At 57.5% G+C, this 11,340-nt stretch overlaps 1 protein-coding gene across 2 annotated transcripts in view; it reads left to right on the forward strand.

Moving 5' to 3' along the window:
• COG7 (component of oligomeric golgi complex 7) overlaps positions 1-11,113 on the forward strand; it is a 40,846-nt gene extending 29,733 nt beyond the window's left edge. For both annotated transcript variants that reach the window (XM_004691716.2, XM_012731993.1), the window contains exons 14-17: positions 4,075-4,158; positions 7,848-7,962; positions 10,257-10,400; positions 10,755-11,113. In XM_004691716.2, coding sequence (XP_004691773.1) covers positions 4,075-4,158; positions 7,848-7,962; positions 10,257-10,400; positions 10,755-10,921 — 510 coding nt within the window. In that variant the 3' untranslated portion in view covers positions 10,922-11,113. The remainder of the gene's footprint in view (positions 1-4,074; positions 4,159-7,847; positions 7,963-10,256; positions 10,401-10,754) is intronic.
• The last annotated feature ends 227 nt before the right edge of the window (positions 11,114-11,340 follow it).

Raw genomic sequence — 11,340 nt, forward strand, 5'->3', positions numbered from 1 at the left:
AGCAGGATCCTTACGAGAAGGGAGGATCCTTACGCGCCAGGATCCCGGGGCGCCTTCTCCCTGCCAGCCGGTCTCCCTGTGTCTGCTTCAGCGTCTGAGGCCTCTCAGAGCTCCCAGCGCTCCCAGATTCTCTTTCCGTTTGTCTGCCAGCCATGAACCTGCCCGGTCTGGGATGGTCATGTCTCAGCCCCTCCCTGCCTCTCAGACACCTCATCCGTAGCGTGACACGGTGGCCCTGCAAGATTCTGCTTTCCCAGCTCTGGGAGGGTGCAGGTGGGTGAGCCACTGCATCAGGGCAGGGAGGTGATGACCCGCGCTGCGGCCTGCGCTCTGGGCCGCACACTGGGGCTGTTCCTGCCCCTGTGGGCCTCGCCTGTCAGGGCTGAGTCATTCTCCCCGCCGGGTGCTGAGGACTAGGTGAGGTCTGTGTGCAGTAGAACTGAGCTCAGCCCCTGCCACAAGGAGGTGTTTTCTTCCTTTCTGTGAGTCTCATCTTTTTAAGAGGAATGACAGGTTTTTAAAACAAAAAATTACGTTCATTTTCAGAAATTGAAGCAATTATCGGCAAGTACAAAGAAAAAGACAATAAATCCCGTCTAGACTCCACCGTCTAGAAGTAATCAGTGTAAACACTGGGCCCAGGGGCCCAGGCCCACTCACATGCTCAGGGCTGGGCCGCCCCCTCTGTGGGGGTAGAACGAGCTGCCTGTCTGCACGGCCGCTTTTGAAAAATGATATTCACAAGAGAAATTCTACTTGCACTTAACCAGGAAACAGTAAGCTAAATGAAGCCAAAGGAATGGCTGAATTTGAGATAATGGTTTTCTCTACAACAGAAGATATTTTTTCCCAGATCTCTTCAGAGTTAAGAAAAAGAAAAATTATGGGAACTCTTAAGAGACGGAGCCCTGTGTGGTTTTTGTTAATTGTTCAGATGCATCTTACTGCTCCTCACAGCTCCCAAAGGTGAGGGATCAGCATTCCTTACCTCACTGCCCTTTCTGACCTCCGGATTTGGCTGCTCTTACTTTTGTCTTTTTTTTTTTTGTCAAAGCTTAAAATCTTGACCTTCTGTCCTTCTGTCCTGAAACCTACATAATTCTACATTGAGAAGGGTTCTGCGCTCCGCACCTGTCGGGCCCTACTTCTGCACTCCAGAGCTCATGACTTGTTGGTGGCTGCATCTTGCCTTCTCGTTCAAGCCTCCCTGGGCTCTGGGGCTGCTGGGGAGGACAAAGCAGCTGGGAGATTAGGAGGGCTCCCCACTCCGGCCCCCCTGTGCCAGCTTTCCAGCTCATAATACAAAGGCAAATACTGTGACCTTAAGGATTTGAAAATTAAACCCTGATCATTAAATGTTTGTTTTTAATGTTTGCTGGTAAATTCACTGCCCTTTGCATTACAAGAGTATGAACCAACACTGTGTTCCATTTCCAAATAGATTATTGAAGTTTACCTGTATTACCTGGTGACAGATGGATAGATAAAGCCCATGTGAAGGACACTTTAAATAAATTTTCAACAATTGAAATATTATCCACAGCATTTCCCTGTTGCCCTCTTCAAGTCCACCGCGTCTTGCCTTCCCTTTTACCCCTCCCTCCCTCTGTCCACTCTGCCTCACCCTTATTCCAGATTCTTCCACTCTGGATCTGCTTTCCCTCCACCTTTCCGCTCCCACGGCCTCCCGGAAGCGTTTCCCAGGTCTCCAGCCCCTGGACACCCTCCCGGTGACGGTGGTCTGTCCCCACCACCAGACCCTGCTCCCCACCCCCCGTGGCTCTGCTCCCTGCCACCAGGAGAAAGCCAGCAGCGGTTCCAGGCTGTGCCGCCCCTTTAAGCGTCTCTCCCTCGCTCTCTGGCCACGGCCCTCCTTCAGGCTCGCGTGGTCTCCGAACTACTTCTCGGGCTTTTTAGTGAGCTGCCTTCCCACCCTCACTCTGAATTGCTGCACTGATCTTCATACATCGCTCTGATCTTGCTTCTCCCTGTGCAGAACCCTCACCTGGAACCCCAGGGCCACAATGTTGGTCTGTCTTTAAAAACTTCTCATTATTCAAAACCACAGTGAGTTGCCACCTTACACCAGTGACAGTGGCACACATCAAAAAAGCAGGAAACGATAAATGGTGGAGAAAAAGGAGCTCTCCTACATTGCTGGTGGGGTGCAGACCCGGTGCAGCTAACCACTGTGGGAAGCTGTGCGGAGGCCTCGAACTACTGGAAATGGAGCTTTTGTGTGCCCAGCAGGAGGCTCAGACCAGAGACTTCTGCGAGGGAGGAAGAGGGGTCAAAACCAGAGAGGGGCACAGGGGCGATCGTGAAGGTTCACGGGTGAACTGGTGGTGGGGATTCTACGGGGACACAATGATGCAAAAAATAACTAAAAAAAAATTTTATCATGAAAAGTGTCACTCCTGCGCCAGAGCAGAGCGGAGTAGACCCGCATGTCCTCATGGCCTGGCTTCCACAGTGACCAGCGCTGGCCATCCTGTTGCACATGCACCCCCTTATCTAACACATCGGAACTCTGCAGATAATCACGACACGATAAGCACCTTAAAAAAGAAAATTAAAACTACTTTCTTAATGTCACAAACCAGTGTTCATGGTTCCCGTTGTCCTGATGTCACGACTCACAGAGTCGGGGGCCAGAGGGGTTCTGCACAAGGTTCTGCACGCTGGCGTTGGTCTGTCTCTTCAGTCCCAGCTTCCCTCCACCTCTGTCTCCCTCACTCATTGTCTCTTGCAGTTGACGTGTCAGGCAAAGCCATCTCACTTCTAAGGGCATCCTCCTGGTCCTCCCTCTCCGCACCACACATGTCCTGCGGGCCATCTCCAACCCCCAGCTCTGGCTCCTTGCGTTTAAGAGTGCCTTTAAAGTGGAGGTCTGTGAGGGTGAGGACAGGGTGTGTGTTTGGGGGGCTGTGTCAGGGGCTCTTGGTCCCCAGGGCTTCTGGAGAGAAAGGGCCTGCACGAGGCTACACAGCATGGACACTAGGCCCGGGGGGTGCCCGGCATGGCTCTTCTCAGTAGAGTTCACTGGAAACAAGTAGCAAAAAGGGATGCTTAGCAAGAATCTAGGGGTTAGACAACTGTCGGGGCAAGGGTGGGCCAGAGAGAACTTACCTAGAGCAAAGAGGCGGCGGCAGGTGGGCGCTGGTGCAGGAGAGCGTGGGGAAGACGCTGAGGCCTCACCTGGGCCGGGAGCCCAGGGGTGGATGAGGCCATTGCATTCCCGGAACGCTACTTAAAGGATCAAGCAACCAGATCAGGCGTCAGGTGGCTGCGAGAGGACCGCCGACTGACCTCAGCGGCCAGTCCGGGAGGCCGACCCGAAGGGGCCTTGTTTCCCAGGCCGGCTCAGGGTGACTCAGGCTGGGTTAGGAAATCGGATCCTGTGTGAAGGGCGCCAAGCGGAGATCTGCAAGCTTGTGCGCCGGTGTGGGCGGCCTTGGAGAGCCGGGAGGCCCCTGCCGTGGCCTCGTGGCCTTCCCGCCTGCAGGGACGAGGTTTGGAGCTGTCTGCCTGGCCCCTTCCCTCCGAGTTCTGAATTGGTTGAGAATTAGATACAGAGGGCAGGCAGATAGGAAAGCAGTGGCGTTAACTTGGTGAAGGAATATTGTGGGCGTGGTTTGGATATTGCTGCAGCCAGAATAGGCTTCCCCGGCCTCCTAGAGCTGGGACTCACATGTGTTCTCTGGAAGCTTGAGGGTGTCCCTGAAATCTTCAGAGTGCTGAAGAACTAGGAGTTAGGCTACCTGCACCCAGCCGGAAATAAGCCAGAAGGGAATTTCCCCAGCCCACCCCAGTCTCGGCACTAGAGAAGCTCAGACCTCAGGATGAGAAGGGATTGGCTTCCATCAAGTAATGTTTCTCTTCTGTGGACCTCTGCTGTAGAGAAAAGAGGAAGGATGCTTTCTTTCTGGGGCTTCAAGGGGATGGTCTCAAGCAGAGAAATCCCTGCTGGTTCTGCAGGCCGGGTCTGAGCGGAGGCGACCCTGGGGCAATGACCTGGACCCCACCGGGCTTCCGGGAGGTTGGGACATTGATGGCTTCTTCTTCCTTCCCCAGAGATGGAACACCGCCGGCATTGGAGAAACCCTCACTGACGACCTGCCCACCTTCAGTCTCACCCCTCTCGAGTACATCAGCAACGTAAGAACGCCGCGTGCACCAGCCTTCAGACTTTGCTTGTCTTGATTCTGGCTCTTCCGGGTAAAGCAGGGCCCTGTCGGGGTACTGTGGACCTTTGCTTCTGGTTAGTCTCCACCCATATCCAGGACTTTTATCAGCTGACGAAACACATGCTGATTCAGAACCTACCCCCACCCCATCCCTGCACCCCACTCTCCAGTGTGAGGTGTGGTCAGTCCTCACGGGCTGTGAGTGTCCTTGTGACTTGGTGGAGAGGGTGCAGGTGTCTGAATTCTCTCTGGCTTTTCAGAAGAGCAGAGCGGAGTGTATGTTGTTCTGAATTGGAAGTCAGTGGGCTTTCCCAGAGCACTGCTCTGAGCCAGGCTCTGTGCTGAGTGCTCTCACGCTTCGCTCATGGCAGCAAATCTCTTCACAGGAGTTGAAATCACACAGGCTTAATATTAAAAAAGAACCCTGCCGGGGAGCAGGCACTTGAGTCTTTTTCCCCCATTCACCCCGGGAGTTGACAGTCACCCCGCCATCTGCACGTGCCCTGTCCACCTTCCTTTCTGCAGTCTAGCGCGGTCACTCCAGATGTCCCTGTGCGTCAGGAGCACTGTGCAGGCCCAGCAGGCCCAGCCGCCTGTACCTCGCCTGCGGGCGGCTCCAGGGAGCCTTCAGGGCGGTTTGAGGTGGGCGTGTCTGCCTTACGCTGTCCTTCGCAGCCACCTTGTGCGAGTGATGACTGTACTGTAGCAGACGCAGGGGGCATTCAGAGTTACTGAGGTTAAGCTGGGAGGGATGCGTGGCAGCCCCAAGGGAGTAGCAGGGCGGACGGGGGCGGTGTGGTGGCCAGAACGGCAGCCGGCTTCCTTGTCTCCTGGCACTGCCCAGCGTCCGGTGCCGACGACCGGCCAGATGCGGTGGTCTTGTCACCAGTGGAGTAACCTTGTTTTTAGCAGCGAGACAATGTGCATCACAGTCTAAATTGACTCAGGGAGTGAAGTTGCTGGGAGGGACTTGAGGTGACCGCACTGATTTTAAAACTGGAGAAGCTGAGACGAGGGGAGTGTGGAGGGCTGCGCTGAGTCTCCAGGTCGGCCCGGCCCTGCCCTCCTGCAGCAGCCCACGCGCCCCCCACCCCCGCCCTCAGGAAGGAGCATGGATGGGTGCTGCGGGCAAGCGCTTGCTCCTAGTGGGGCCTTGCCCAGGCTGCTTGTGCACCAGCTGCCCCTGCCGTGGCCCACACTGACAAGCCTCGCTCCTGCTGGTAACTGGGCGTGGGGAGGGGGCCGCTCCTCCAGGCGCCTCTCATCTGTGTCACCCGGAGCGAATTTCATCCTCACCACAGCCCTTCTGTGTAAGTATTAGGTCACCCTAATTTCAGAGATGATGACAGCAGAGCCCTGACAGATGAGGTAAGCTGCCCAGTGTCACACCATGGCAGAACCAGGACTCAGATCCAAGTCCGGTGACCTTTCTCCTGAATCGCCACTCTCCCGAGCAGAATGGATTCCAGGACTGTTCATGGACAAATAGCCACAGGTGTGATGACAGGAACCCCTTTCTGCCCTGATTCCCACCGAGTAAATACAGACAGCTCCTGCACGGAGCCTGGAGCCGTGACATCTGTCTGGAAGCCACGGTCTACCCACCGTCGAAGGGCAGCTGACTGGCCTTTGCGACGTCAGATTATTGAGGTCTGCACCACCGCAGCACGCTGCCTTGTTGAATGCCCTCGCCCCCACAGAACCGTGTGGGCACTGTAAAGGGATGAAAGAGGAAATGTTTTGAACAATTAAAAACGGCACCGGCACAAGGTGTGATGCTGAGGATGAGTTATTTCAGGTGCTGCTGGGCCGAGGACTAGGAGCGGCCGAGGTGAGAGGTGTGCCAGGCCCGGGCGTGTGCACACGGCAGGCGAGCCCCAGGGCCTGCTGGGTGCAGAGACGGAGACGACACAGCGGAGGGCCCTGGCGCCGGGCAGCGATCCCCGCGTGGCCCAGCCTGCTTGCCTGCTCCTCGGCGCCACGTGGCAAGTGACAGATCCAGCATGACTGAGATGGAGAAATTCAGTACGTGGGAGTGAGGGCAGACAGCAGGAGCAAAAGCCACCACCGTGGAAAGAAGCTCTGCGACAGGACACGAAGTGGGCGGTGCAGCGGGCTGCAGGCGGGTCTGCTCAGCCTCCGAGGCTGCCGGGCTGCGCCTCGCAGACTGCGAGATGGAGATGCCTGTGCCTTGTGAGATGGAGATGGAGATGGAGATGGGACCAGGAGCTGCGGGGGCGGGGCCACACCTGTCCCAGGCAGGGAAGGGAGGGAGCTTGTCCCACGTGAAGGAGGGACCTGGGCGAGGGCATGGGCCCAGAGCAAAAGCCTGCTGCTCCTGCGGCCAGGAAACAAGGTTTCATCTAGGGTCTTTTTTGGTCTGTTCAAATCATTCTAAATTTTGGAACACACAATTTTAAAACTACACAAATAATTTTAAAGCCTGAACAAAACTGGAGCAATTCTAACCGTAGAAATTAGTATCCTTCTCTTCCACTCGTCCTCTGGAAAAATGATGAATTTGTGGCCATTTTCCAGCCCCAATGGGCAGTGCTGCTTGTGACAGTGATAATGACCTCTCGCCTGGCTGAGCGGACAGCTGCACCACGGAAACGCGCGAGGGACAGGCTGACCCGGCTTATTTTGCCATCTGTGCACCGCTGTCAGGGAGCCAAACAAGCCACCTCTGGACCGTTGCATGTTGAGACTTCCCACGGCCAGGCCGCGCCAGTGCTGGGAGGCGGCTGTCACGCCTGGCTGTCGTCCTCCGGGCTGGGGACTGTGGATTCTGCGTCCGGACCGTCTCTAAGAGGCGCCCGCCCCGACAGGGCCGAGCGAGGCCGGAGGAAGAGCTTACCTGCTCTCAGCGGGCTGCAGCCTGCAGAGTCAGCGTCGGCTCTAAGAGCAGGTGAACAGACGGAGAAAGGTGGAGCCAAGACAGCAGGCTCCAGGAAAAACACATTATGTTACGTCGTGATAACTGAAAAATCAACCTTATGTTGGAGCAGAACACACGCTTGCCCTCGCACAGAGCCGTGTGAGTGGAGCGGAAACAGGCGTCAGGCCCCGTGGCGCCGGCTGCGTGTGGGCGCGTCCGCTCTCGTAGCTCCGCCTTCCGCGGCTCCCCACCAGCCCGCCGGGTTTTGTTGGTCTTCATTTCCCAGAGTTCGTATCATGAAAACGTCGTCATTTCCTCTTCAGATTAAGCTACCCTTGGAAGTGGCTTTTTTCTCCCCAGAAAAACTTCCTTCCTTCTCTGGGGTAAGTCACCGGGAAGGAGGAGGCCAAGTCCCGAAGGCAGGACTGCAGCTCGCGAGCGCTTGGCACCGGCCGCCGCTTGTGTACCTTTCGTCTGTGAGCAGCATTAACCACTTGTGTTTGCACAGGCGCTTTCAGTTTTGCAAAATTTACTTTGGTGTCCATGACATTTGAGGGAGAGGTCGCATTCCGAGGACGGGGGCGCCAGCGAGAGGGGTGAGCCCACGCGCTCCGTGCCAGTACCGTTGATTTCCTTCAAGGGGTTGCTGTATCCAGTGTCCCCAGACAGGGAGGCAGGCCGGGCCCTGCGCCTGTGGTCCGGCCTCGCCGACACCTGCCAGGAACACGCCGTGCTCGTCCCCGCGGAGCCAGCCTGGGCTGACGCGCTTGCTTTTGTTTCAGATCGGCCAGTATATCATGTCCCTGCCCCTGAATCTCGAGCCCTTCGTGACTCAGGAGGACTCTGCCTTGGAGCTCGCCCTGCACGCCGGCAAGCTGCCGTTTCCTCCCGAGCAAGGTGAGCAAGCTCCTGCAGGGATAGGCGCAGTGGGCCCAGGGCTGTCCCTGTCCCTTTCAGCCCCTCCCCCCAAGACACACGTCTCCATGCCCCCACTGACACCCCCGCTACAGGAAGAAATAGCAGCAGAGAAAGATTGGGGTCTGCCTGCAGGGCCTAGCTCCCCTGCACGACAGAGTGTTGGCGAAAGAGCCGCCCTGCCTTGATCTCACCAAGTGCAGCCGTCCCTGGGGAGGGAGCAGGGCACCTGCAGTGAACCCCACCTGCGCCCTTCAGCCTGGGCACCATGCAGGAGACCCCGCCTGCCCCAGGGGGTCTTGTAAGCACTACGGGTGGGAGGTCGGGTGGGAGGTCGGAGGTGGGAGGCAGACGCAAACTCTCGAGGCGAGGCGAGGACCCAGCCCGGGAGCCAGCCCTCGCCCCCGGCCGGCCCCGTGCTGAGTAGTGACGCCTCTGCAGCGTGGCTCTTAGGACAGACGCAGCACGGAGGCGACATGTCCTGTGCAGACCCCTCTGGGTCTGGGGGTAGCTCGCCCCAACTCCCAGCACTTGTGGGCTCCACACGGTCCATGAACTGTTTCTTCTCATTATCTGGGGCTACCAGATTTGAGCAGATACCGCATAGCGCTCTGATCAAAATCTCTGTAACTCCCAATGTTGGGTGTTAAAGTTTGTAGGCACAAGCAAGCAGAAGCACTTACTATTGCAAGATTCAGCGGTGGGAGAGGCGGTGCCACACTGAAAATAAAACTATATTTAAAGGTTAAGATAAAGGACGCTGCCAGCCCATGTATGTCAATGCGAGCAGACAGAAAGCCGGAGCCCATGCGGCTGTCAGATGCTGTTGAGTCAAATCAGAGGCTAAGTGGGACTGAACATGAGGCCTTCACACATACGCGTCTTTAATATTAAGATGCAACAGCAAGGTGCAAAACAACGTGTTTTTCTTACTTTTGCCAAAACCCGGCCCCTGTACTCCACACATGCAGATGCCTGTAACAGCTGAGAGCAGGTTGAACAATACGAGCCAGGCTGGTGCCGCGGCCCTGGGCAGGGAGCGCGGGTCGGGCCGGCTGCTGCTCTTTTGCTCAGTGGCCGTCTGGATCGTCCTTTTTAAAAAATGTGTACGTAAGGACACATTTCTCTGTTGGGCATGAAAAAGCCACATAGCCCAACTGCTTAGCCTAGTAACTGGAGGGCTCCTGGTTCATAAAGTGATCATTTTCATCCGCCTGCTAAGATGCTTTCTAAATCATCTAAAATAATAGTCTAAAATAATCTAAAGACACTTTTTCGTAGATACTTTTATACACACGAAAGTGGTGGGCGCCGTGCAGGGAAGCCCCGTCCCTGCCAGCCCACTTGGGAAGCGGCCGCGGCGGGGACGTTAGGTCAGGGCCCCCGACTTCCCCTGTAAGTACTGCGGTCTGCCTCGCCCCTGTGAGGGCTAGATGCAGGCCCACGTCTGGCAGGGAAACTGTTGCAGGAACTCTTGTCCGATCCCGCCGGAAGGACCCACTGTCTTGCCTGGTGCCACGCATACCTGCGTGCACAGAGATGCAGCGTCCCATCGTTTTCATTCACGCCTTCGTCCGCGGTTGCCATGGGCGGGTGGGAAGGATCTCGGGCCCTCGGCAGCCTGGGCAGGCCTTAACCCTGGCAGGGCCCAGGGAACGGGGAGCGGGGCCGGCAGGCAGCACCTGCACCTCCCAGCCCCGCAGCCCCTCGCTCTCTCGCTGGCTCCTCCCTGGCTCCCCATCCTCTCTCGGGGGTGTTGGTAACAGGTGCAGTGCCCCGTTCTCGTGCTCCCAAGGCTTTGCAGTGGCCCCCTGTCACATGTGGGTGATGAAGCCTCAGGCAAACAAGGCCGCTGTGGCCGCTGTCGCTGTGCGCGGTAGAGGGAAGAACTGTGTTCCGCCATGGTGCCCACGGCGGCCTGGGTGGGGTGTAGTGGGTGTGGCTGCCCGTCCACCTGCTGGCCCCTCCCACAATCAGGTGCACTGGCACCTTGGTGCCCATGACACCAAGTTCAGCCGGGCTCGGCCGGGGTGCTGCTGTGGAGCCGTCCTCGGGCTGTGGGGACACTGACGTTACTCTGCCTCTGACTGCTTATCTGATTCCTCACTGTGCTTACTCAAGTCCAGCTGACCGAAGAGGTCATTGTCCTTCCCCCGTTTCCCATCGAGAGCGGAAGCTCCCTGGCACGTGTGCGTAGCGCACCTGTCATGGGCCACAGGTTCCGTAGCAGCCACCTGAGCAGGTGGTTTCTCCGCTGACGCCCTGCCCCTTTCCAGGGGATGAATTGCCCGAGCTGGACAACATGGCTGACAATTGGCTGGGCTCGATCGCCAGAGCCACGATGCAGACCTACTGTGACGTCATCCTCCAGATCCCTGAGCTGACCCCGCACTCTACCAAGCAGCTGGCCACCGACATCGGTGGGTCCCCGTGACAGGGTTCTGCTGGGGCGTGTCTACGCTCAGACATCCTCCTGTCTACCTGGTCAGTGGGCACCCTGGGAGGGACACCCAGAAGCCAGGAGTCCCCAGGGTGGCGCTCTGGTGAGGTCAGCTGGCCCTTCGGATGGGGGCTGGAGAGATGCGGGGTGGCGGGGGTGGAATTCCTGGACTGGCCAAGCTCGCAGGCAGGTGTGACCCTGTTGAAACGCCTGCAGGGCGAAGGCCTACATGCTGAGGGAGGCCTTGGCGGGCAGCTCTGTTTCTGGCTCAGGGAGGCCTCTGGGATTCCTGTCCCGAGTCTGAGTCTGCGGGCTGTTCTGCTCCCTCCCACAGACTACCTGATCAACGTGATGGACGCCCTGGGCCTGCAGCCGTCCCGCATGCTCCAGAGCATCGCCACGCTCCTGAAGGCCAAGCCCGAGGAGTACAGACAGGCCAGCAAGGGCCTGCCCCGCCGCCTGGCCACCACCGTGGCTGCCATGCGGGGTGTGGACTCCTGACCCCGTGGCCCGCCGAGAGGGGTGCCCGGACTCTCTGGAGGGGGCCTGCCCTAGAAACCCCCCAGGATTGGGCAGAGCTGGTTTGGAAAGACTTGTTTCATTTGTAAAATCTAAGTTTGTACATGAGAGGAATGTTATTTATTAAAGAGGGATCTTTCAGATGATTTCTTTAAAATGTTGAAAATGTCATTAAAAAATACCACGAAGCAGAGGGAGGCCAGCTCCTTTCCTTCCTCTTCAGGGACCCCCTGGGCTTCTGTGGGGCCCACGGGGAGGAGGCCTGCGGAGAGGGCACCTTTGGAAAAGGGGGGCCAAGACTCCGGGACGGCGGTGAGGGTCAGGCAGATGGGGGCACTCGTGGACAGAGGGGCCCGGACAGGAGGCGCCCTGGGGGCGTTCTGTAGAGGCCTGCCCAAGGT

This window comes from Condylura cristata, unplaced genomic scaffold, assembly GCF_000260355.1.
Source record: "Condylura cristata isolate star-nosed mole 26May11 unplaced genomic scaffold, ConCri1.0 scaffold00032, whole genome shotgun sequence".
NCBI classification, from domain to species: domain Eukaryota; kingdom Metazoa; phylum Chordata; class Mammalia; order Eulipotyphla; family Talpidae; genus Condylura; species Condylura cristata.